The following is a 25,006-nucleotide window of genomic DNA, read 5'->3' as shown; positions in this document are numbered from 1 at the left end:
TCTGTAGTGCGAACATACTGGTCTCTGCCATGTTTTTCTGCTAAATATAAAAGGAAGATGTTGCCGTTGTCAGCATCAGTTGCAAACAGCTCTATTAAGGTTTGTGTTTTTGGTGTTATTGTCAGCTTGATCTTCTACTAATGCAATTTAGTTTGAAAACAGCAGCACTACCATGCGACCTCTAATTACGGCGAAACGCTCATGGAAGTCAAATACAGATAAAGATAAAGATAAAGATAAATATAAGAATCGGTACGATATTATCTTTACAAATAAGAGGCCAAGTTTGGATCACTTGGACCAGTTTTTGTAGCGTTTGGCAGGTTTCCACCAATGAGACTGACATCGTTGAGGTTGGTGAGCGCAGCTTTTAAGTTGGTGACCAATAAGACAACTTTAGGGATTAACCTCAATAAATCCAATGCAGACGTCCCACTTAAAATACAAACACGGTTGGACTGTACTCTGTTATATCTGTGCACATGAACATACGGTGTACAAACTTGCATGCCTGCATTTGAATGTGTGACAACATGAGTGATACTCACCATCAAAACAAATTGAATACCGTGGGTCGTCACAGGTATTAAACCAAAATTTCCCATCTTTGTATGACAGACAGTTGTACCTGCTATTTAGGCCCGTGTTCAGATAATCTCTTTCTCCATCTTTGTAGAAATGTTTGTCCGCCAGAGACCAGTGCCATTCAGCATCCGTCCCTTTTGAAAGTCCGATCCACACGGCATCATCGTATTTGCCTTCAACAGTTTGAAGAACCGTTTGCATCTCTTTCATGTCGTCTATGGTGGCCAAGTCAAAACCGTTCTCTCTGCAGTAGGTCTGAGCTTCGTACCAGGTTTTTGGCGTTTTGACTAGAAAGTATTGATGCTGGGAGACACATGAGGACAGAGTCCACGTCGCTGTGGGGGGGGAAGACACAGGCAGAAGAATGCAGTGATAAATCTATATAGAACATAAGGCGGGGAATTAAATGTAAATCTGAATTGTAAAGATTTTTAGAAGCTCAAAATGTCAGTAATTTGTTGGATAAAATCAGAATACTAACATTGATTCATCAATGTACTTTTTTTCTTCATATGAAGGGGGAAATGTTGCAAAAATGTCAATAAATAATGTCTCAGTAAAAGGTTTGTTGCTCATTTTTTTCTTTGCTAATCCTAACAACATGTACACAATAAATAAAGAACAGCACTGACCTGAAATGAGCAGAATTAGACGTTTGACCCGGTCCATCGCTGTTGAAAGTGGATTAAAAATAAATGTGTGTATTTGTCTGAGTCTTAGTCACTCTGACAGCCCAATATGAAACATGAAATGCTGATTTATTGATTATGACATGATCCGTCTACCTGAGCATTGCAGAGGAAGAGCTGAACCCTGAACTCTTCTCCTATAAAAGTTAAATAAGAGTCCACTACAAGTTAGTGTCCCTTGTCGTCCCCACCCACTTCTGGTCTAAGCCCCGCCCCCTCCGATTACAGCTCTAAATACAGATAATGGTGCACTAGAACCTGAGATTTAGAGATTAATTTCAGAGAGACTTTGTTGCTGCATTCATCATTTCATAGTTTTTCTTTCTACTTTCAGTACTGCAGCATTCATGCACACCACATTTCACATACTGTGTGTTGGGACGTACTAAATCTTTGTCTGTTGTACTAAATAGTTTATTAGTATCGCTACTGGAACGCACCACATGCTGCCGCTAGTAAAGCGCTATAAGAGTCTGTGGACACGCTGAAGTAAATTGTCCACAGACACTTTGCTTCCTCATTTAAAAGCCATTGTCCCTGCGTAGCTACATTTACATCATTACCACGGCAACCCATGCAGATGGATTAGTGAAGCAAATCCACTTTGCCTGCAGTCTGAACAACACCTGAGACCTGCGACTAGACTCATCAAAAAAGAGTTCAATATACTTTTAAATTATTAGGAGCTCCTGAAGTCCCTGAATTAAAGTGACTTTAGCATCAGTGGAAGGAATAACGTTCGTGTTAGCTTGTTCTTCTACTGTTATTTACAGCTAAGTTATTGTTTTTGTCACAAACACAAACTCTAACTGCTGAGAATATGAACAGTGCTGGCTAGCTAACCTGCCGTCACCAGGTTGCAGGAAGTTTCAACACATTCAGCTAAACGTAACATTTGATTTCAATGAAACTCAGACAGACACAGTTAGAGATAGCTAATCAACATCATATGTTATTTAGCTGCATCTGTAGAAATTCAACTGGAATCAAACTTCAAACCACCTCCAAATGTGGTTTTGATCCCATTTGCAAGAATAACAATTCATGTTTAGTTTTTTTTTACTGTTCAGACTTTCAAAAATCAATCTGGATATGAGAAAAGTGTATTTGAGCTGGTAGACTGAACAAAGCTTAAAATGCTGCTCCATAAGTCTTTGCTTCTCCCAGGTGGGCAAAAACATTTGTTACTGCAGGTTTCAGCTTTGCTTTTCTTTTGTTAATTTTCTCCTCAGTTAAAGCAGCGCCTGAGTAACGCCAATGTGACTGGTGTCCAACTACGATGGAAAAAGCACGTAAATGGAAGTGTTTTCACCAAGGAACCAAATGGACGTGGCTGAAGAGATGAACGAATCAGAGGCTGTGTGACTTTAAACGTTTGCAAATGTGTTTAGTCATAGTGAAGTTCACAGAGTCAAACCGCTACCAACAAAGTTTGCAGCTTTACTTTTAGTTTGTGCATTGTTTTGGTTTTGCTGATTATTTTTGCTTTAAAACAGCAACAAATGATTTAGTGTGGTACATTTTTTATTTATTTTAATTTAATGTGGACTTACTGTCAAGTGCATGTTGATCACATACAAACGATAGAATACAAAGTGAGACGGAGCAATAACTAACGTGCAACATATTAAAAAACCTGAGACAAAATTAATTTTACGTTTTTACGTGAACATTTAGCAGTTAAAAACTGTAATTAACTGGTTTAAAACTGGTTAGAGTGATGATGATGAGGATGATGATGAAGATGAGGATGATGAGGATGATAAAGATGAAGGTTCTAAAACTACTAGTACTGCAGTTATGGTGCAAACCTATGTGGAATACATGAAATGTCACTAAGTCAGTTGATTTGTACGGAGCGACCTCCATAATATAGAGCGATAGGAGTCCCATAATAAAGAATATATCTGTAAAATAATTAGGAAAAGTGTTGAAATATTAAGTGGAATTAATAAATGGATAAATAAAACAAAATTTGGAAATATGAAGACAAATGACAAAGAGCATTGTCTTTGCTTTTCCCTTATTGCTGTTGCATTTCCTGTTTTGTCTTTACTATACCCATATTGTCTTTACTTTTCATGTATTTCTTTTGCTTTCCCCGTATTGTGTTTGCTTTTCAAAAGCTAAAGTATCCAAAAGAATGGTCATACCGGGACTAGATACTCAAACACGAGTCACAAACAAGGAAGGACGCTGTTTTGCATTCTGAGGAAGAAACATTTGCATGATCAGGATTTGACCGTCACCCGACCTGGCCCAAAAACTCCTTCACATCACCTCAACAGTGATCACTTACCCATCCTCACCACATTTTATCTTCACCCCCTGGCAATCCCATCAAAGAAATACAACTACAAATCAGCACAATGGAACACAAATCAATCAAACGTAGAAATGTTGTTTAAGTGTGAATTTGTTTTTTATTGATTGTCTCTCTAACTTTTAAAATGAACTGATTAGGAGCAGTGATGTAATATGAGCCTACTTAAAAGTCTGCCCGACCCTGTGGCCAATAGGTGGCGCTGTGGTCTCGCCTCACGACTGGACTGTGTGTTCACCTCCAGCTATGTCTCTATGAAGGTATTTCTGAGTCTTTATTATGCAAGCAAAAAAAAAAAAAGTCTTAAAAGCTAATTTCTTGCCCTGCAATCAAAAATCAAGTTTGTAAGTAAAAATATATAAAGTGAGAATAAAATGATTTGAGTTGTAAAAACTGCAGTTTCATTAGTTTTGGTCAAAGAATTGAGAATTTTGTTTATGAAACTGGACTTTTTGGCTGCAAATTAAAAACCTTTGGTCCTTTGACCTTATATTCAATTCAAAAACCTTTGTTGACAAGTCAAAAACTATAGTCTCAATATAAAAACCTTTGGTGACAAGTCAAAAACTATAGTCTCAATAAAAAAACCTGTGTTCTCAACAAAAAAACGTATGGTCTCAAAATGAAACTTATAGTCTCAATATAAAAATCTTTCATCTCAATTCAAAAACCTTTGGACACAAGTCAAAAACCTTTACTCTCAATTAAATTAAATGGCCCAATGCAGTTAGTAGCCTGAAGAGTTGTTGAATTACACAGCAGAATAAACTGAAGTTTGAGTTTAATGGAACTTTAAATTGACATTTTAAGAGTCATTAAGTCTGCTTGTTTCACTGATTCTGAATCTATTTAGTTTGAACTGTCACACAGCACAAATTAAGCTAAATCACTCAATATAAAGGACAAAAAACAAAGACAAATCATTTCTGTAAACGGTCTCACAACAATTGCTCTCTGTGCTTTGTTCACTTCAATATTTGTTGCTTTTCATGTTTGTGCTCACAGTCTGAGGAGTCCTGCTGTTTCTAATGTTGGTCAGTAGGTGGCGGCAATCAACCAAACCAGTTGTTTCTGAGCGCCATGAAAGTCCACAGAAGAAGATGGACGGGTCTTCCCCTGTCTTCTAACACGTCCTCAGACAGGATTTAAATACCAGGACCCCACCGCTGCTGTTCATTAAGTAATAAATCTATTAAGCATTGACAATGAGCGGCAGAGGAAAGGGAGGAAAAGGACTCGGTAAAGGAGGCGCTAAGCGGCACCGGAAAGTCCTCCGTGATAACATCCAGGGAATCACCAAGCCCGCCGTCTGGCTCGCCGCGGCGGCGTGAAGCGTATCTCCGGTCTGATCTACGAGGAGACCCGCGGTGTGCTGAAGGTGTTCCTGGAGAACGTGATCCGGGACGCCGTCACCTACACCGAGCACGCCAAGAGGAAGACTGTGACCGCCATGGATGTGGTTTACGCTCTGAAGAGGCAGGGCCGCACTCTGTACGGCTTCGGCGGTTAAACTCACGTTGTCCGTCCAACAACAACCCAAAGGCCCTTTTCAGGGCCGCCAACCTCCTTCTTTAAGAGCTCATTTCCGATTCGCTGCTCAAATGTAACAGAAATACTCATCTGATCTGCACGTTGTTTCTTTTTAATAGTTATTATATAGAAACCATCAAACGCTCCACTGACTGTCCTAAATACTCTTTAATATATTACAGTAATCCACGTTTAAATTGCCTGAACATTTCTTCATTAATTTATTTGCTGTTTTTAATTCATCACTTGTCTTTCTTCTTGGCAGGTATTAATGTTAATAAGTTTATATTTATATTTCCATATGTATTGTTCTATTTGCATTGAGACATTTATTAAATTCACCAGTTCAATAAGAATCAGCTCATGGTTACAAGCCTCCTCTTATGTAGTACAGACAAAATTGTTGACTTATCCAGTATAACCAAAAAAAAAATAAAACAAACATTTAATCCTACGTGATGTTTGTTGAATGTTTATATTTATTGTTCATCTCTGTTTGAATACTGGATCTCCAACAACAACACCTGCAAACCATCCAGAACAAACTGGCCCACAGACTCCCGTTTCTTCAGCGAACATTCACTCAACAACCGGCATCCCAACACGGAGACACCGATCATCACTAAAATACCTGAAATCAGCCACAAACAACCTGCCCTCCACAAAACTTTAACATGTTTCCATGGAAACAACACCCTCCACCGCCACCGCCAGTGAGCTGCTCAACCAATCACAGGCGTGCTACTCTGCAGCTCTATTTGCATACAGGCTCAAATAAGTAGAGTTTCTGTTTCTCCCACCGACGACCTCACTCGTCGCGTTTCGTCTCGAGGAATCAAAATGCCTGAAGCCGCCAAGTCTGCCCCCAAGAAGGGCTCCAAGAAAGCCGCGACCAAGACGGCCGGCAAAGGAGGCAAGAAGAGGAGAAAGACCAGGAAGGAGAGCTACGCCATCTACGTGTACAAGGTGATGAAGCAGGTCCACCCCGACACCGGCATCTCCTCCAAGGCCATGGGCATCATGAACTCCTTCGTGAACGACATCTTCGAGCGCATCGCCGCGGAGGCGTCTCGTCTGGTTCACTACAACAAGCGCTCCACCATCACTTCCAGGGAGATCCAGACCGCCGTGCGCCTCCTGCTGCCCGGGGAGCTGGCCAAGCACGCCGTGTCCGAGGGCACCAAGGCCGTCACCAAGTACACCAGCTCCAAGTAAACGGCCTCTTCTGTGGAAGACAACCCGAAGGCTCTTTTTAGAGCCACACACTTCTTCTGAAAGAGAAAACTGTCCTCCAGTTAAATGAACGACGTTGATTAACTTGTTTTTAGAAAAGTTGTTAGAATTTGGTTTCATAAAATGAGTTGTGAAGAAAAACCAGCTGAGTTTGGGCTCCAATGACATTAGAAGTCAAATCCAAACTGGTGATGAAGAAATGTTGAATAAATCTACACTGAAATATTGTTAGTTTCTGCTCTTATATTTATATGGAGATATTTGCAGTCATTTATTCATTATTACATCACTTAACTTCATAAATGAATTTATTTAGCTGTGACATCGTTTGAGAATAAATGATTTTCATATTCAAAGATCGTTGACGATCAAACTTCAACTCTTCATGTTGAGCAGCAGATTTCTAGTTTATTTGTTTTATTCTTGCTATAAACTGAAATTTCCCAAAGACAATAAAACAAAAGGTTCTGGGTTTTTCATGTTTTATTTCTCCCAATTCAAAAAAGCAAGTTTAAATGTTCATCTTTCTGAGCTTCTCTATCAGGATAATATTGAAAACATGTTCTTGTCTCGTTGAACATTTTACGGTCAAAACGCTTTTTCTTTTGTTCAGAACTCAAACTTCTTTCTTTCATGTTTTTTTTTTTTTAAATATTCCTAAATTTCATATAAAACCAGATCAGACACTAAAACTCAAGACTGCTGATGCTGCAGATTCTTACAACAAACCAAAAGTCTCTTTTTAGAGCCACAAACTGTGTAAGGTAAAATGTGAAGAGTGAAAAAGGAATAAAACAGATCTGAAAGACTTCATTTGACTTCAAACAGCCCTGATAGTTAATAACACCGTAAAACGAGAAATAAAGCTGCTGGAATGAACGTTAGTGTTGTTTATTAAAAATGAATGAAACTCTGGAACAGCTGTGGAACGCTGTGACGTCACTGTGACGTCATCAACCTCTTTCATCCTTCATATCTGTCAAACTAAGAAAACAATCTGTTGTTGCATTTTTCACACTTTTGGTTTCTTCCAGTTTCTTTGAGCTCCGACTGAAGACATGAGGAGGTTGGATGTGTCGAGTTGTTTATAATATATATGCGATATATGTAATATTGATGACACTCAGAAAAGATCAATCAGAACATGCTTATTTCACGTTTCTGTTTCTAACATTTCCAAACACAGCTGTATTCCAGCAACATCTGGACAGCGAGCAGCTCTGATAGGAAGTCTGGCTGGACGACGACAGGAGCCTCCACCATCGTCGGTGTGTTTGCTGCCACCAGAACAGCTTCATTTTAGTCCAAAGTGGTCTTCGACACGTTCTTGTTTCGACTCGGAGTCTCTGAACGAACATGTGAGCGAGCTGGAAACCCGTTTTTGAAGGAGCTCTGGTGCGTTTTAAAGTGTTTTAGGAGAGCAAAGAGGGCGAAAAGCCGACGAGCAGCGCTGCGCGCCGCCGCGGATCGGTGGTGTTTGGAGGCTCCAGGAACAAAGTGCGGAAAGCAGCAGAGCTCCGCATGAGCTGAACACGAAGACGCGCAAGTCCGCTGTCTGCTCCTCCGCTGTCGGCCCGCAGAGCTGCTCCAACACGGGGTTTTCACTCGTTTATCGCCGAAGAGAAAACACAAGTGGCGCCGTTCATCCTGCACGGAGGAGCCTCGCGCTGGGCTGAGTCTCCACGGTTCTCATGGTGTGTTTAAAAGCAGCCACTTGCTCCGGACTTCGTAGAATTTGCAGTTTGACTCGTTGCAGCGCGACAAAGAAACGGAAGAGAACATTGGAAAATGGCAGAACTAGCTCCAGCTCCAGCCGCCGCTCCGGCCAAAGCAGCAGCAGCAAAGAAGAAGATCACCAAGCCGAAGAAGACCGGTCCCAGCGTCACCGAGCTCATCATGAAAACTGTGGCCGCTTCCAAGGAGCGCAGCGGAGTGTCCGCGACCGCCCTCAAGAAGGCTCTGACCGCCTCCGGCTACGACGTGGAGAAGAACAAGTCCCGCGTCAAGACCGCCATCAAGAGCCTGGTGGCCAAGGAGACTCTGGTCCAGACCAAGGGGACCGGGGCCTCCGGCTCCTTCAAGATGAACAAGAAGGCCGATGTCAAGCCCAAGACGGCAGCGAAGAAACCCGCCGTTAAAGCGAAGAAGCCCGCCGCTAAGAAACCCACAGCAGCCGCCAAGAAGTCCCCCAAGAAGGCGAAGAAACCGGCGGCAGCAGCAGTCGCCAAGAAGTCCCCCAAGAAGGCCAAGAAGCCCGCAGCGGCCCCCAAGAAAGCATCCAAGAGCCCCAAGAAAGCATCCAAAAGCCCCAAGAAGGTGGTGAAGAAGGTGGCTGCGGTCAAGAAATCCCCCGCAAAGAAAGCAGCTAAACCCAAAGTGAAGAAGGCAGCACCCAAGAAGAAGTGAGCTGTCATCACCCTCCAACTTCTACAAGTCAAAGGCTCTTTTAAGAGCCACCACATCCTCCTCAAAGAGATCTTTCCTTCATACAAACAACCACTTCATCAACACTTTATTCATAATTAGAGAATCACGTTCAGTCAGTTTAGTAACTTCACTAAAACACTTCAGGTCCAATCTGAAACATTAACTTCATACTTTCACATCTTTAATCCCATTTTTGTATGACAACACGTTTGGTTTTGTGTTTTTCACTTTTATAAATAGTTCACATATTTTCATTTTTTTATTTTTTAAATTAAAAAAAAACATCATTTCTGGGTATAAATATTCTACAAATAATCATGTCATCGTGGATCTCATTGATCAGACTGGAGTCAAAAGTCCAAGTTATTTGTTTTAAACAGAAATATCTGTTGGAAAAAAAAAATCATTCATTCATTATTCACAAAGTTCCTTGTTTCTCATCTTATTTTCTACAACATGCAGATGAAGTGATGTTACACATTATTTCTATTTCATTTAGTATAATAATTCACAAAATGTTGCAGATCATATGAAGATTTAACCTCTGAATATTCTCCAGGAACAACCAGTTCATCAACGCTGTTCATTAGAGAATCAGTTCATGTTTATAGTAACTTCACCAAAACACCTCAGGTCCAAAATAAAGTATTAATTCATGACAAATAGTTTCAGAACTTCACTTTAATCCCATTTTGATGACAAAAACACATTCTACTTTTTGAAAGTACAACTATTTAAAGTATATTTTCATATTTGCTTCCTGCTCAGGTTTCCTATAATCATTTCTGGATATACTCTTTTGTTGTATGTTTTTATTTCTCAAGTTATATTTAATATCATAAATGTCACTTTTTGCTGAGAAACAGTTCAAGGTTGAACATGATGTTTTTCCAGAATCATTGTAAATAAAAAAAAAACTCGAGTGATTATCATAGACATTTTGATGTGATTCATCAGATGAATTAGGATCAGAGCTCTTTCTGAAGGAGTAGGTGGCTCTTAAAAGAGCCGTTTTGGGGGTCTGGTTTCCAGCAGGTCACCAGCTTTTTACTTCTTGGCGGGTTTCTCGGTCTTCTTGGGCAGCAGGACCGCCTGGATGTTGGGCAGCACACCTCCCTGAGCGATGGTCACTCCGCCCAGCAGCTTGTTGAGCTCCTCGTCGTTGCGGACAGCCAGCTGCAGGTGACGGGGGATGATACGGCTCTTCTTGTTGTCACGGGCGGCGTTTCCAGCCAGCTCCAGGATCTCAGCGGTCAGGTACTCCAGCACAGCCGCCATGTAAACGGGGGCGCCGGCACCCACACGGTGAGCATAGTTGCCTTTACGGAGCAGCCTGTGAACACGGCCGACCGGGAACTGGAGTCCAGCACGAGAGGAGCGGGTCTTCGCCTTCGCTCTGGCTTTGCCGCCGGTCTTTCCACGTCCACTCATGATTGCTGTAGTTGTCTAGAAGTCGAAGCTCAGAGAAACTGTGACGCTCAACAGCCCACAGCCTCCTATTTATACATGTGGAACGTTGGACGGCTGCTGCCGGACCAATCAGTGAGGACGCAGCAGAGGGCGGCCCGCGCTCAGGTTTTGGTGGGAAGTTTGAAAAGACTTCTGTCCAATCAGCGGCGCCGCGCTCCTCTAGAGGCGGTGCTGAGCTCCTCGAGGAGCCGTCCACCAATCAGGAGCCGCAGGTCTGAAGCAACGTCATCAGTTCACGGCCGCTCCAACGCTTTAAGAGCGGGGCTTCTCGCCCGTTTTTCACCACTTTTGTATTTCCTGTTCAGCGAAAGAAGAAACGATGGCAAGAACCAAGCAGACCGCTCGTAAATCCACCGGAGGCAAAGCCCCCAGAAAGCAGCTGGCGACCAAGGCCGCCCGTAAGAGCGCCCCGGCCACCGGCGGCGTGAAGAAGCCTCACCGTTACAGGCCCGGTACCGTGGCTCTGAGAGAGATCCGCCGCTACCAGAAGTCCACGGAGCTGCTGATCCGCAAGCTGCCCTTCCAGCGCCTGGTGAGAGAGATCGCTCAGGACTTCAAGACCGACCTGCGCTTCCAGAGCTCCGCCGTCATGGCTCTGCAGGAGGCCAGCGAGGCCTACCTGGTCGGCCTGTTTGAGGACACCAACCTGTGCGCCATCCACGCCAAGAGAGTCACCATCATGCCCAAAGACATCCAGCTGGCCCGCCGCATCCGTGGAGAGAGAGCTTAAACTTTCTGTTGCTCCACATCAACACCACAAAGGCTCTTTTAAGAGCCACCACACTCCGTTTAAAGAGCTCATTCCTCGTATCGCGGTGAAGTAATTTGATTTGAACGGATACAATAGTTAATGGAGAATTAATTCTTCACTTTTATTTCATCAATTACGCCCCAGCTGATCTGTACTTGTGCTTTTCAACAATGGTTTAATCTGTCATGTTTGTTTCCTTTCTCTATTTTTTTTATTAAATACTGAAAAAAACAATCCGCAGCTCTGCCTATAAAATTAATTACTTATATTTGTAGATGTTGTGTCCAAAAGTTCGTCACGTTGATTTACAGGGCAGTTTAGTCGTTGACCACTCAATCAAATCTCATTGAGTCTTAATATCAGCTAAACATTTCTGGGCTTAAATTTCTATTTTTTTTTATTTATATATATATATATATTACATATATATATATATATTACATATATAGTTAATAATATATATATATATATAAATATTTCATATTGGAGGTTAATCAATGGACTTTTTTTTTAAAAAGAAACCCCTCTGTGCCCTCCTGTCCACCAGAGGGCAGTGGTTCTCATTGGGCTCACTGTCATTTCACGTCTGTCTCTTTAAACAACAAACGTGGAGAAAACACTTCCTGCAGCAGCTGAAGGTAAACGAAAGCGTTTTCTATCCGTTGGCAGTGTTTTGATAACTTTTGATAACTTTTTTGGAGACTTATTGTAACAAACTTAAAATCTCGGATACGAGGTTGTTGGAATTTGAGTGGGGAAAAAAAATGAAGCTGATAAACGGGCCAAATAGTGCGTTAAATAAAAAAAGGAACGGAAATTGAAAACAACGTTATTTATGACATCCGATCAGTCTTTGTTTCCCTCTCGCGGAACATTTAAAGATTAAATAAGTGTCTTCTCTTCGTTCAGTCCTGACTTAAAAAAATAAATAAAATTTAAAAAAAAAAATGAAACCGGAGTACCAGGATCTCATCCTGCAGACGTGCGGCGCCTCCTCTCTGCGGGTCGGCGCCAAGATCCAGACTCTGTGGAGCGGCTACGGGGAGATAGTCCGCCTGCACCTGGAGGGCTGCGAGCGGCCCTCCGTGGTCGTCAAACACGTCAAGCTTCCGGAAGATGCCGGACACCCGAGCGGCTGGAACACGGATCGTTCCCACAGACGGAAAGTCCGGTCCTACCAGGTGGAGACGCGCTGGTACCAGAACTTCTCCACCGACGGCAGCTGTCGGATCCCTGCCTGCCTGGCCGCCTGTTCCCATGGAGACGAGATGCTGCTCGTGCTGGAGGATCTGGACGTGGCCGGTTACGGTCAGAGGAGGTACGGGCACCGGAAATCAACGTCTTGCGTGACAAATAAATAAAATCTAAAATTCATATCAAACATTTATCGGGCTAACATTTTGAAAATACTGCCGTCATGAGTTTAAAAATCCGCCACAAAAAAAAAAAGAAAAAAAAAAAAGTTTCTCCTCCCTCAAAAATGTGTTTTAGTCGATGTCACTTCTCTTTAATGTTTAAATGTGTTTAACAGTGTTGTGAAGGTGTCTATCTGAATGTAATAGGTAGCAGATTACTGTTAAAAAAAAAATGAAACAAGTATCTTAACTATTTTAATTACTTCATTAAAGTAATTCAACTTATAACATTTTATTACTTTCTGATTACTTTTTCCAAACAAATGTTTTAAACATTGTTTATTTGTCTTTAAGTACCACCATACTGCTGAAGAATAGAAGCCATCAGTGTGTTTATTGTAGATTTAGAGAATTTCTAATCGGGTATTGATTTTTTTTATTTGATGGTATGTTTTTTTTTTTTTTTTTTTTTTTTTTTTTTTTTCCTGTATCCAGGAGAGGGATCTTTTATTGTCCTTTTTTTTTGTTGTATTTATTTGAGCTTTAAAACATATTTTCTTGAACTTGTATCCTCCTTCATGATGCTCTAACTACCATTTCAAAGTGTACTTTTCTTGCTTAAAAAGTGAAAAATATAAGTATAAATGGACTGAAAATAAACCAAATTCAGCCTTGAGAACACATTTTAATTTTAATAATTAAAATTAGTAATTTTACAGTAATCACAGAATGTGAACTCGTCCTCGGGTCCGTCTTTTCCAGAATGAAAGCGGAGGTCGCGTCCCAAACTGAAGCCTAGAAAAGGGCGAATGTTTTTCGTTCGATGTGGTTCTGAGCTCTTTCAAAGTAAATCTGAAGTCCATCAGTTCAGGACGATACATTTTGTGCTGGATTCATGTTTTTGTTTTTCTTTCTGTAGGACCAGTGTGACGGATAGAGAGACGAAGGCTTGCCTGAGCTGGCTCGCCCACTTCCACGCCCTCTTCTTGGGTGTGGCGCCGGATGGCCTGTGGCCCGTCGGGACCTACTGGCACCTGGAGACCCGGCCGGACGAGCTGGAAGCCGTGGACGACGCCGAGCTCAAAGCGGCCGCCGGCGACATCGACAAGATCCTCGGCGAGTGTCGCTTCAAGACCGTCGTCCACGGCGACGCCAAGTTAGCCAACTTCTGTTTCTCCCGGGACGGCCGGGATGTCGCGGCTGTGGACTTCCAGTACGTCGGCGGGGGCTGCGGGATGAAGGACGTCGTGTATTTTCTGGGAAGCTGCGTGGAGGAGAAGGAGTGCGAGAGGAAGGTGCCAGCCTTATTAGACTACTATTTCTCTGAGCTGAAGCTCTCCGTGGCGAAAGACGTGGACTTTGAGGCCCTCGAGGGAGAGTGGAGAGAGATGTTCGCGTACGCGTGGACTGATTTTCATCGCTTTCTGCTGGGATGGATGCCGGGACACTGGAAGATCAACCGGTACAGTAAACGGCTGACCGAGGAAGTCCTGCGCAAGTTGAAACGGTAATCAGAACCAGAAACGCAGCGAACTGTAACGATAAAATAAATGATAAACAAAACAACAGATGATCAGTTCAAATATTAAATCTGTAAATGGAATAAAGACCCTTACAAACACCCCCAAGTCTTTTTCTTTTGTCCTGTTTACTGTCAAGTATGATTATTAAGTCAATTGTCGTGAAAAACGTGACTTTTTATTTGTTTTCACCAGTTCCTGTTTCCTGTTTATTTTTAATAAAACAATTAAGAGTAATCAAAAGCAATAACAGTTATTGTGGTCCTGTTTTGCTTGTCTTTTCCAGTGGCAGAAAAATTGTTTAGGTGTCAAAGTGAATATGTTTATGTCATTCTTGAAATCCATTCGGTATGTTTATAGTTCTTACAAAAAAAGGTCCCATCGACATTTTTTTTATTTTTATTTTGTATTTATTTACTTTTTATAGGGCAGATGGAGTTTTTTGTGATTCCATCTAAATATTTAAGGTACCATTTTGGATAATACAGTAATACTACCAAAAAAAAAATATACAAGTATAAACGTTTTAAAAACGTGTATAGTGGCACCGAATCTGTTGGGTCACAGAATTTGGTGCAACACCTGTTAGTGTCCCCCTTTTTTTTTTTTTTTTTACTCCGGATTCGTCTCCTAGCAACTGTGTAGCAACACCGTCTTTCCGTTATAGTCATTTTTACGCTCTTTAAATGGTATTAGATATAATTGTTTACAAATTAAAAAAAAAATCACTGCGACGATTCTGAGTTTGAATATTACTCGCAATATAAAATGATCTCTGGCTGTTTGTCGGTGTTTTTTTTTTTTGTTTTGTTTTTTTGTTTTTTTTCTTTTTTTTTCTCTCTTAACTGATCAGCTGTTGCGAAGAGACGTGTTTCCGGTCTCACACCCGACATTACAACAACAAGGCAAAAGGAGAGTCGAGCGAGGGGGGGGGACGAAGAGACGACGCTACCGAAAGAGTAAAACAGGTACATGAAGACAAAAATTTAAAAAAAAAAAAAAAAAGCTCTCGAAGGTTTTAATGTTGATTTCGGTTCACGGCGTTAAACCGTTGAAGGTTGTTGTCACCACGGAAACGGTAACCGAATAGCTGGTAACCCAGAGTAACGCTAGCATTAGCCGACGAGCTAACCGTGTTTTTTTTTGTTTTTTTCTCCTCTGGATTCATAACGAGGGGTCAAAATATATAACCAGAGCTGACCTACTTATTAAAAGATAGTCTCCTCCTCTCCCTTCCCGGCTCCGTCTGTTCCTTTAAGGTGTTTTACTGTTAAAATAGCCGTAATTATTTCGCTTAACCACAGTTTAAACCGCCTGGTGTAATTTACGATTGGTGGGTTGTTTTGACAGTTTACTGTAACGATGATGCAACATGGCAGGTGGTGTCAGGAAGAGTGAGCTCCTGACCTCCCGCTGCTCGTTAAAACACAGTATAATGTTTTAATATAGCTGCTACGGACTGCATGGCAGCTGACGGCAGTTCACAAGTATCTGTAAAGTGTAAATATGGTGATATTTTGTCATTTTTATTTCTGACGATTTAGCCTATAATAATGACCGGAACTGATAATTGATTGATATCATTTACAGGTGTTGACAGTGTCTCTGGTTTATATTTCATGTCATGTCATTTCACAGAGATCAATAATTGTCCAAAAAAAACAAAACGCCGAAAACAAGATCAGAGCTGCGTGTTAAAATCAACGTGGACAAAATAAGTAAAAGTCTCTTTTGTAGATTTACCTCCTACAGTCCAACAAAAATAAGAAAGACAAATGTTATCTTTTAAGTTTGCAAACTATTACTATCTAACTTAATTAAACAAATGTGTTAATAGTAATGTAGAAGTTTGCCATCAGCTGAGGCCCAATATTAATCAAGAATGACTGGTAAGTTGGTTTTATTATTTGGCACAGTTTGTTAAAGTCAGGTTTAGTGTAATATGTCAGTCAGGTTGTAACGCATCTTCTTCAACAACTTCCAAAGCAAAAATGAAGTCGGGGAACACCTAGATTCTTCTGAAAATGTCAATATATGCAGGTTAGCTTTTAATACTAAGTGTAAATAAACATGGATGTGTCACATCAGCCAAAATCCATCGACTTAATATTTAGTCTGGCTCAGTTTAACAGCATCACAAACTACAGCCTCCAAATTAATCATAAAGATGAATAAAAACTGCTCTGAATCCATTTTAACTGAAGGTAATATTCTTTATTGCAGGGCTCTGGTTTTTAGTGTACCTAATAATCTGGAAACTGAGTATTTATCATTTCATCTGTAAAAAAAAAAAAAGGGGAAAAAACAGCTGAAATGAAGCCTCGGTACATTAAAAGTGTTTGGGGTGGATGGAAAACAAGGTTGCAATTAAAAAAATATATATTCAAATAATAGCGAAAGCTGTGTAAAATACGATCTCAAAAAGACTTCTTTTTTTTTTCTCTCTCTCTCTCTTTTCCCCAGAAAGCCAAGAAACGTGACGAGAAGAATTCCCACTAATATAGTTGGAAACCAGCGACAGATCTACAGATGAATCAGACATTGTAGAGGGGGAACCCCACACACCTCTCCTCTACCCACAGCAGGCGACTGTTTTAGGTGTTGTGCAGGTTTGAGAATGGAGAGAATTTGAGGGAGCTTCGTCCTCAGGTGAGTCCTGAGCCGTTGACACTAAAGGTTCTTCAGAGCCCACCCTACTAGTAATATGAGCCATGGACTCTGGGGCAGTTGATAGTCCTGTGACCCTGGTCATTAAGGCCCCCAACCAGAAGTATGAAGACCAGACCATCAACTGCTTCATCAACTGGACCGTGGAGCGGCTGAAGAGTCACATCTCCAACGTGTACCCCAGCAAGCCGGTGAGTAGCTCTGAGTGGAGTTAAATACACATAAAATGTTTGAACCGGCTAACGGACTGAGAGGTATCCCTGTGAGGTGGATACACAAATATATATATATATATATATATATGTATTTTTTTTTTTATATCTCATGTTTGTTTATTTTATCATTTCATAACAGTACATATGTAAATAATCGTGAGTAAAATTTTCAAAAAGAGTGAAAAAGTTCATTAATAAAACGGCTCTTCAGTCATATATATATATATTAAGCCTAAAATATACAAAACATAACAAACCATCTTCTCTTGTTTGCATTTTGCATATACAAAATAAAAAGTGACCACACATCGAAGAATGATTGTCCACAGTTTGCGTTCTCTAGTGACTAAACTGTGGTGAAAACCTGTAAATCCTGTGATCTATTTTCTTTTTTTGTCCTGTCATGAAGCCAAAAATACATTTGCACAACATGGACAACCAAACGAACAACTTCTGCAGAGGAAAACAAATCAGATATTTCATCCAAAGAGAAAGTAAAAGTTGGAGTCGCCTTTGTCTCCCTTTTGTTTTTCCTGAAAAACAAGTGGTTTTGATTTTTCTTGATTTTAAGTCATCTAACTTTGGATTTGCTTCGGAATTTAATACAAACAAACAAGGATTGAATTGAATTTCAGTTTTCAGAGACAATCCGGTAAAGATGATGCTTCAAACTGAAACTTGATGAAAGCACTGAACACTCCCAGAGAATATGTGACAAAAAGATAAACTAGATGCATTTAGGCCTTTGAATAAAGTGCTTCAAAAGACAAATATTAACCAACTTTCATTTTCAGTTAATTTGCAGTTTAACTTGCCCAACAGTTTTCTAGAGCTGGTGTCTTTGAACTGAGTTTTTTTTTTTCATCCAACACAAAAAATATTCAAATATATGCAGTTAACTCTAATGTAGGAAAACAAATGCAAAACATAAAAGAATCACTGATTGATTTTTAAGTCCAAAGACGAACTGATTTATCTTTTCGGCTGTCGAAAGAAAAATTCTAATCCGCTACATAAAATGAAGTGACTGTGACGAACAGCAACAAAGCTTCGTCCTCCTGCTCACACGTGTCATGAAATAATAATCTCCTCTCCACGTTACTTTAGCGTCGTGCATTTTCATAGGTCAGCTCCTCAGCTGCTTGGCAACGACTGCGTTTGTTTTTTTTGTTTTTTTTTTAGCAGATCAAATTTCAAACCTTTTGGCCCTTGTTGTTGTGGAAATATTTCAGCCTCAGCCGGTTCGCCTCGCTCCTTGAGGTTGTTGTGAATTAAAAGGTCACGACGTACCGTTTCTGATCAACTATCTGCTTTGATTCCCCCCCCCCCCCCCCCCCCCCCCCGGTTTTTCTTATTCTTTCACTTCTGTAGTCATTTTCCCTCCATCGTGGTCAAGAGGAAGACTGTGATTGTTTACACACTCGGGATGCTTTTAATGAGCTCTGAAATCCAATTCGGCCCAGTAATCAAATCTAATCCGAGTCTCGAGCAGAGCTGCGAGCTTTTGTGTAAATAAATGCGATGCGTGTTTGTGTTGCAGCTGTCCAAAGACCAGCGGCTGGTGTACTCGGGGAGGCTCCTTCAGGACCACCTGCAGCTCAGAGATGTGCTCAGAAAGGTACGAAGGGCTTTTTTTGTTTGTCAGCGTGCACGCAGGAGAAAAGTTCTGGGAAATGTTTTGCATGCATAATGACGTTTATATAGTTACGGTGCAAAATATTAACCGCCTGAGTAGCAAGTAATATTCAAGTTATTTATTACATTACAGAGGTCGAGATGAAAGACATGTTTTACTAAATGATGCTTCTTACATCATAATGAGCAATAAAACATAACTTATTCAGTCACCTCCAGGAAATCTTCAAGCAAACTCCGCAATATATGCGAGAGGTTGCAATGTTTTTTGTTTTTTTTTATTCCTGCAATTTTTTTCCACTAAAAACATTTTGTCAGCGGAAGCTGGGCTGAAAGTATTACGGCACAAAGTAGTCGTTTCAGACGACGCTCGCTTTATTAGCAAAACAATAAGTCCTCATTCTACGTTTTCGATTGCCGCAATCACAATAAAAAACAACAACTCTGGGAAACCCCGGAGGGACTGCTTATCAGTCTTTTTGTCGTGCGTGAAACGGAGATGGGCGGTGCAGTAAATGACCCGGATGCGAGTCCATGAGCCCGTAAACACAGTCTAATAAGTCCAGTTTAATCTGTTAAAATTTAAATAACTATAAATAGAATTGAACTTTGCGAAGAACTGGTCGTTGCGTGTTTTGTTGTGTCGTTAAGTTGTCCGTCCTCTTGTTTGTTGATCGAGGATGTATAGTTGTGCGGTCGTTGCTCATGTCTCTGTGCATCCATGGGGAAGGAGGGGAGGGGGGGGGCGGTTGCCTGGGAAACAAAAAGCGTGTGTGTTACCAACAAAAGGCCGAGCGGTGTGTCCGATTTCTGGCCGTTTCCACGCTAATTCGCCTCCTGTCTGTCTGTTTCTTGCTTTTGTCTCTCTCCTCTGTTGCTGCCTTCACCTCTACCCCCCCCCCCCCCCCACACACACACACACACACCTCCCCCCACCCACCCGCAGCAGGACGAATACCACATGATGCATCTAGTATGTACCTCTCACACTCCCCCGGATTCGCCCGTGCCTCGCAGTCCTTCCAGCGCTTCTGCCTCTGACTCCAGCGTGAGTAGACCCGACTCGCTTTTCTACTTTTAATAATCCTTTGAATTCATTAATTTAGTTTGAGAGGAAAAGTTGGAAATAGACGGCCTATATAGCACTTTTAAAAAACAGTCGGCGACTGCGTGTAAACTTGATAAGTTGGTCTGACGAGATCTTTGTCTACTCAGGATCAGATCAAACAGGATGTTGTTTCTGTGACTTCCTGCACAAACCTGTGAAGTCAGCTGGAAACCGTCAGACTCGGTTGGATCTTTTTTCGTCTCTGCCGGCTCTCGTTCATCTCAAACGGGTCTTTTTTTTTGTTGTTGTTTGTTTTTGTGTATCTGTGACATAATGATCGGTGCTGACTGACGTTCACGTTTCCGCCGCAGAGTTCGGACGGCGCCGGCGCCGCCTCCCCCGCCGCCACACCGAATCAGGACAGTCAGCCCGCCTCTTCCTCCTCCTCCTCTTCCTCCTCCTCCGTCCCAGGAGGTCACGATGGGTTGAGGTATCGCGGCGGCTTCCCCCAGTACGACCCTCAGAGCGCCTCCGGGGTCCCTGAGTGGTAAGCAAGTCTGTACTTCTCTGCTGTAGAGGTTAAAAAAAATCTCTCTTAAAAGTAGATTTGCAGTTTCCTTTCCTCTTTATTCCCTGAAGAAGATGCATCCAAACATCCCCCCCCTCTGATCTCGTGAATCAGTTTGCACCGAATAAAAATAAATATATATATAAATTCCTGCTAAAACTTGTACTTATATCAGAAGTAAGAGGTTGTCAGCGATGCTTCGTGTTGGACCGCATGAAGAAAAACAACAATTTCAACATGCTTGAATTGTCATTTTAATAACAAGACGTGACGTCCTTCCCCGCAGGCCGGATGCAGCCCAGGTCCCTTTACAGGGCGGCCTCCCCGCCAACATGCCCCCCCACCCCATGTACATGCCCATGCAGATGCTGTGGTGGCAGCAGATGTACGCACGCCACTACTACATGCAATAGTAAGTGGGGGAAGAAAAAAAAGAACTAAATGTCTGTGGACGGTCGAGGCGAGTTTACTGCTACCTTATAATGTTTGTTCAGAGGGAGAGATTTTTAATAAAGGCTTGTTTACTTGTCCTGCCCAGTTTCATAAATCCATATGTTCATGCGTTGTTGTTTTTTTTTTTTTTTTTACCCGAGTTGATGTATTTCTATTCTCTCTCTCTCCTTCCTCAGTCAAGCAGCAGTAGCCGCCTCTCAGCCCGCCGACGACGCCGCCGGCTCCCCTCCCTCCCCCCCCCTCCGCCTCGCCCATCCAGCCCGCCCAGCCCAACGAGGCCGTGCCGCCGCCGCCGCCGCCGCTGGGGCCCAACCCGGCGCCCAACCCTTTGCCGGAGAACCAGCCGGCCAACCCCATACAGATGAACGCGCAGGGCGGCGCGGTGCTGAACGACGACGAGCTGAACCGCGACTGGCTGGACTGGCTGTACACGGTGTCGCGCGCCGGCGTCCTGCTCAGCATCGTCTACTTCTACTCCTCCTTCAGCCGCTTCGTCATGGTGGTCGGCGCCATGCTGCTCGTCTACCTGTGAGTCGCAAACAGAACGGAACATTTACACTTTACAGAGACTTGTTTTTTGGGGCATTTGTCTTCCGGGCGGTGCACTGAATGTGTGTTTGTGACCAAAGTAAATCCTCTCAGCAGTCAAATTTAGTCACCTTTTTTTTTTTTTTAATTACTACTTTTGAAATGTAAGAAAATAAACTTAATTTCATGTGCATCCTTTCAAAATAAGAGTTCCAAGGCACTTTGCAGCTGCACAATTTCAGGGTGTCTCATGAAAAATAAGCCAAGTGTTGCACATCTACTTGTTTCTCATTGTCTATCTTGTTATTTATGTTGTTGTTTTTTTCTTTACGTATCGTGCGCTTATGAGTGTTTTTGCGAGGAGGACTCGTAGAATAAGAATTGAATTGTACTGCGTGACAGACTGCCTCCTTTAAATATGACAATAAAGATAAAATTGAATTGAATTGAATTAAATTGAATATGTTTATGTTTCTTTAGGCACCAGGTTGGTTGGTTTCCCTTCAGGCCGGAGCAGCAGAACCTCAGAGGAGGAGAAGGGGGCGGAGCTCCTCAGGAGGAAGCGGAGAGACACCAGGACATACATGAAATGGTGAGTTGGAAAGCGTCTTTCAGCTCTCGCTGCTTTTATCGTCTCCCTGGTTTGTCTGAAGTTGTTGCTCTCGAAGACAAACAGCTGTCACATCTGGTGTTTGTTTGGTTAATACTACGTCGAAGGCTGACAAAGGACCTCATAAAATTGGGTCTACATCTGGCCTGTTATTATAGTACCAGGAGACATTAAACTCTGCAGCACTCCCTGTCTTTGGTTCCTCAATAACTTTGTTCTTTATGCTTCAAATGTTGCTTTTAAGACTTTTTTCACATGATGAGACATTTTACACAGGATGCACAGGAAGTGTAGTTTGAGCCGGCGCTCCCGGCTGAGACACTTCTGTCATTTCTGGATGGAGATGTCGACCCAGAACTCATCTTTTTTATTTTTGTAATCATATTTTGTGGACTTCCTGCTTAAAAAAAGAAACGAAACCTGAAATGAATGTAATTTTCCAATGCAAGGTTTAAAAAAAATATATAAAAAAAACGTCGACACTGCTAAAATTGTGACACCTCAGAAGAAGGATAGATATTATTAGCTGTCTTAATGAATGTTTTCTTTAAAGCAACCTTGTAAAGAGTCTGGTTGAACTTTGGATTTTATTTTAGACACGAGTCATTTATCTTTGGAAACTGAGAAAAGTCTCTTTTTTTTTTTATATATATACGTGAATGCAGCATTGCAATGTCTTTATATGCAGGACTCATCACAGTACAATAAGATTTGTCACCAACGTAAAGCCAATAACTCATCATTGGTGAGCTGGCCATCTTTTAATATTTTTTTGTTTATAAAGCCATTGTGGGCCGTTTTTCTTCGTATCAAATGATTTGAGTTCATCTTCTCATCTTCACCTCAGACCACAGGACACTCATCTACTGTCTGAAGGCGGTCATGTTTTCCGCTGCGTGCGCTTGACATATTTGTCAGAAGGAAATTAGATTCAAGAACTCGGTTTCCTAAACTGAATTCGAAGTTACTGTAAATCAGTTTTAAATTGTCTCTGGTTTTTGCTCATTTTAGTTTCTTAACAAACGATTTTTACGGTTTCTTACTTTTTGTGCCATCTGACACTTGACACTCGTCTGAAAGCATCCAAAGGACACACTTAGGAAACGAATCGATAAATACTTGATTGACAGCGGCCACTAGGACTCCCGACACTACGACTTCCTGTCCTTTTCACCGTAACCACAATAATCGCTGCTCTTACACGGGCGGTCACGCGACCAACTGAATACGAAGCAGCCGTCACAGGAACACGGCTTGAAACTTAACGCTCGTCTCTTCCCGTCGGTGTCGCAGGAACGTCTGATGGACGAAGGGATGGAGGACGACGACAGCGGCGAGGAAGGAGGCGGAGGAGCGGAGGACCAGGAGGCCGCCGCCGCCGTCCTCCCCGAGCCGAACTTCTTCACCACCGCGTGGTCCTTCATCAGCACCTTCTTCACCTCGCTCATCCCGGAGGGACGACCCCAACCGGCCAACTAGGTAGCCTCCCCCTACACCCCCCCCCCCCCACCCCCACCCCCCACCGCCCCGTGCACCCCTCCTCCTGCCAGCAGGTACCGCTCTACAGAAACTCATCTTTTACTGTCCTAAACACCCCAAAACACACACCTCCTCCTACCTGCTGCCAACGAATGAAGTTTTATGAGCCGACGCTGCCGGGGGGGAGTACGAGAATAAAAACGGGACATTTTGAAAAAAAAAAACGCCCCGCTGTGTTACTGGAGTAAACGCTTCAGCAGTTTTTCTTTGTTTTTTGTTTTTTTTCTTTTTCATCGATCGTGAATTCACCCGAGAGGGCTCGCCGAAAGGAGCCGTCTTCCATTTCGAGCAGTGACGAAGGTCATGCTTTTAAAACTTTTTAATTGAGGGTTGTGACGCCAATCAAAACAAATAAACAGAAAAATCGCGTGAGACGTGTGTCCTTAACAAACCATAAAACAAACATCCTTAAAAGACATTTTCACGTATGCACACGACGTGCATAGAGACATTGCAGCTACCGAAGCACATTGTTTTCCCCACTTTGTGTCTTTGAACATATCTATTTACACATGTAAGTATATGCATCTTTAATTCCTCAATCTATGCTTTATTTTAGTTTTTCGTTTCTTTTGTGAATAAAAATCTTGCTGCTGTTTGACTTGTCTGCTGTGGTTTACCGCCTGTACTTTGTTCTGTAGTTCCTCCCGTGTCCTGCAGGTGGCGGCATTCACACACAGATAACACGCAGTGTGAGTTAAAAGGTATTCAACTTCCTTGTTTTCTTCTTTGGCCACAAACATTTTCCGACTTGACGTATTCGTTACGTCCCATCTTATCCTTTCAAAAATGCTCACTGACATTGTGATTGCTTTTGGGATGCAGTTATAATATTATATTAATCTTATTTTTTTTTTTTTTTAAATGGTTTACAGAGAGGAGCAAATGGTGAAAATCAGCACAAAAAAAAAAAAGAATCAAAGAAAAAACAACAAGGAAAACTAAATAAGAAAACAAAAAGTCAGAAATCAAGGTAAACGTTTTTCAAAATACCAAAACCGGCCGGTCGCAAAAAAAAAAATCTCCATTAAAACCACAGACGGTAAAGCACATCAACAAAGGTGTGTGTGGTCGAACCAGTTATTGTTTTAGATGCAACCGAGCAGATCCATCAGCTTCATAATCTTTCATCTCGTTTTGGCCGGTTAGCCAGAGCTTCCTGTACGGATGTGAAGTTTCAGTCGGTCGGTCCAACTCGGAGGGAATCGAGCAACGTCAAGAGACGATGCACGATCTCACTTGTCCTTCACTTCTGAGAAGGCCTCCTCGCATTTTGAGTTTAATATCTCGGCGCCTATTGGATGTGTTGTCATGACTTTTGGTACACTCATTAATGACCCCTTCAGGATTTAATTCTGCTAATCTCATGATTAATCACTTTTTTTTTTTATATATATATATAAGGTGCCATTATCAGGTCAAAATCTTTATTTTATTTTTTTATTAGTTATCCTAAGAGCTCAAAAAAAACTTTTGAGAACAACACATGCGAACTAAGAAAACATCTTCGCCAATTTAGCAACACAGACGCAGCATATAGAAACAAAAATCACACAAAAACAGAGACCACGTATAAACACAAAAACGAACTGCAAATAACACCGACTGCTAAAGAGATGGACAACGCCAGTGGTTGCAAGTTTGACCGCTTGTCCGACATATAAGGAGACTTATTTGTTGGACAAAGCGGACGATCCAAACGCAGAAATACCCGGGACACATGTCCGCTGTAGGCTGCGCTACTTGCTCGTATTTCTTATATCAGCAGTTTTGTTTAATGCTGCGCCCGCGCTGTCAAATTTGCTGATTATTTCTCGCATCTGCTTGAGTATTTATGAATTCTCCAGCTGCATTGAGCTC

The 25,006-nt window shown here is 42.0% G+C and overlaps 6 protein-coding genes and 1 pseudogene across 6 annotated transcripts; 6 read left to right on the top strand and 1 right to left on the bottom strand.

The window, feature by feature from the left end:
- Positions 1–4,800: 4,800 nt before the first annotated feature.
- Positions 4,801–5,352, top strand: LOC138213754 (histone H4-like; annotated as a pseudogene).
- A 546-nt stretch (positions 5,353–5,898) lies between these two features.
- Positions 5,899–6,576, top strand: LOC138213753 (histone H2B 1/2-like). The gene has a single exon (XM_069175004.1). The coding sequence runs from the start codon at positions 5,968–5,970 to the stop codon at positions 6,340–6,342; it is 375 nt and encodes a 124-aa protein (XP_069031105.1). The 5' UTR covers positions 5,899–5,967; the 3' UTR covers positions 6,343–6,576.
- Positions 6,577–8,106: 1,530 nt separating this feature from the next.
- Positions 8,107–9,143, top strand: LOC138213751 (histone H1-like). Its single transcript, XM_069175002.1, has one exon. It carries the CDS (start codon positions 8,149–8,151, stop codon positions 8,764–8,766), a length of 618 nt encoding a protein of 205 aa, XP_069031103.1. The 5' UTR covers positions 8,107–8,148; the 3' UTR covers positions 8,767–9,143.
- Positions 9,144–9,584: 441 nt separating this feature from the next.
- Positions 9,585–10,239, bottom strand: LOC138213752 (histone H2A-like). Its single transcript, XM_069175003.1, has one exon. It carries the CDS (start codon positions 10,216–10,218, stop codon positions 9,835–9,837), a length of 384 nt encoding a protein of 127 aa, XP_069031104.1. The 5' UTR covers positions 10,219–10,239; the 3' UTR covers positions 9,585–9,834.
- Positions 10,240–10,562: 323 nt separating this feature from the next.
- Positions 10,563–11,175, top strand: LOC138213738 (histone H3). The gene has a single exon (XM_069174990.1). The coding sequence runs from the start codon at positions 10,577–10,579 to the stop codon at positions 10,985–10,987; it is 411 nt and encodes a 136-aa protein (XP_069031091.1). The 5' UTR covers positions 10,563–10,576; the 3' UTR covers positions 10,988–11,175.
- Positions 11,176–11,628: 453 nt separating this feature from the next.
- On the top strand, positions 11,629–13,984 carry pkdc (protein kinase-like domain containing). The gene is made up of 2 exons (XM_069175022.1): positions 11,629–12,326; positions 13,283–13,984. The coding sequence occupies exons 1-2, from the start codon at positions 11,956–11,958 to the stop codon at positions 13,872–13,874; spliced, it is 963 nt and encodes a 320-aa protein (XP_069031123.1). The 5' UTR covers positions 11,629–11,955; the 3' UTR covers positions 13,875–13,984.
- Positions 13,985–14,744: 760 nt separating this feature from the next.
- Positions 14,745–23,742, top strand: herpud2 (HERPUD family member 2). Its single transcript, XM_069174991.1, is given in 10 exon segments — positions 14,745–14,851; positions 16,347–16,741; positions 18,306–18,383; positions 19,347–19,448; positions 19,820–19,995; positions 20,303–20,428; positions 20,646–20,705; positions 20,707–20,997; positions 21,478–21,589; positions 22,901–23,742. Coding segments are annotated over 9 exon segments (1,278 nt in total). The 5' UTR covers positions 14,745–14,851; positions 16,347–16,594; the 3' UTR covers positions 23,087–23,742.
- Positions 23,743–25,006: the final 1,264 nt, after the last annotated feature.

This window comes from Embiotoca jacksoni, unplaced genomic scaffold, assembly GCF_022577435.1.
Source record: "Embiotoca jacksoni isolate LCO1_2020_lvr unplaced genomic scaffold, fEmbJac1.0.p SCAF_63, whole genome shotgun sequence".
NCBI lineage: Eukaryota > Metazoa > Chordata > Actinopteri > Embiotocidae > Embiotoca > Embiotoca jacksoni.
This window is presented reverse-complemented; position numbering and strand designations above follow the sequence as displayed.

What these genes read in the sequence shown, in the direction of transcription:
- LOC138213751 (XM_069175002.1), top strand. Translation starts at nt 8,149, where the DNA reads ATGGCAGAACTAGCTCCAGCTCCAGCCGCCGCTCCGGCCAAAGCAGCA.
- LOC138213752 (XM_069175003.1), bottom strand. Translation starts at nt 10,218, where the DNA reads ATGAGTGGACGTGGAAAGACCGGCGGCAAAGCCAGAGCGAAGGCGAAG.
- LOC138213738 (XM_069174990.1), top strand. Translation starts at nt 10,577, where the DNA reads ATGGCAAGAACCAAGCAGACCGCTCGTAAATCCACCGGAGGCAAAGCC.
- pkdc (XM_069175022.1), top strand. Translation starts at nt 11,956, where the DNA reads ATGAAACCGGAGTACCAGGATCTCATCCTGCAGACGTGCGGCGCCTCC. An exon ending in GCCGGTTACGGTCAGAGGAG is followed by an intron (nt 12,327 to 13,282) that starts GTACGGGCACCG and finishes TTCTTTCTGTAG; the next exon opens with GACCAGTGTGACGGATAGAG.
- LOC138213753 (XM_069175004.1), top strand. Translation starts at nt 5,968, where the DNA reads ATGCCTGAAGCCGCCAAGTCTGCCCCCAAGAAGGGCTCCAAGAAAGCC.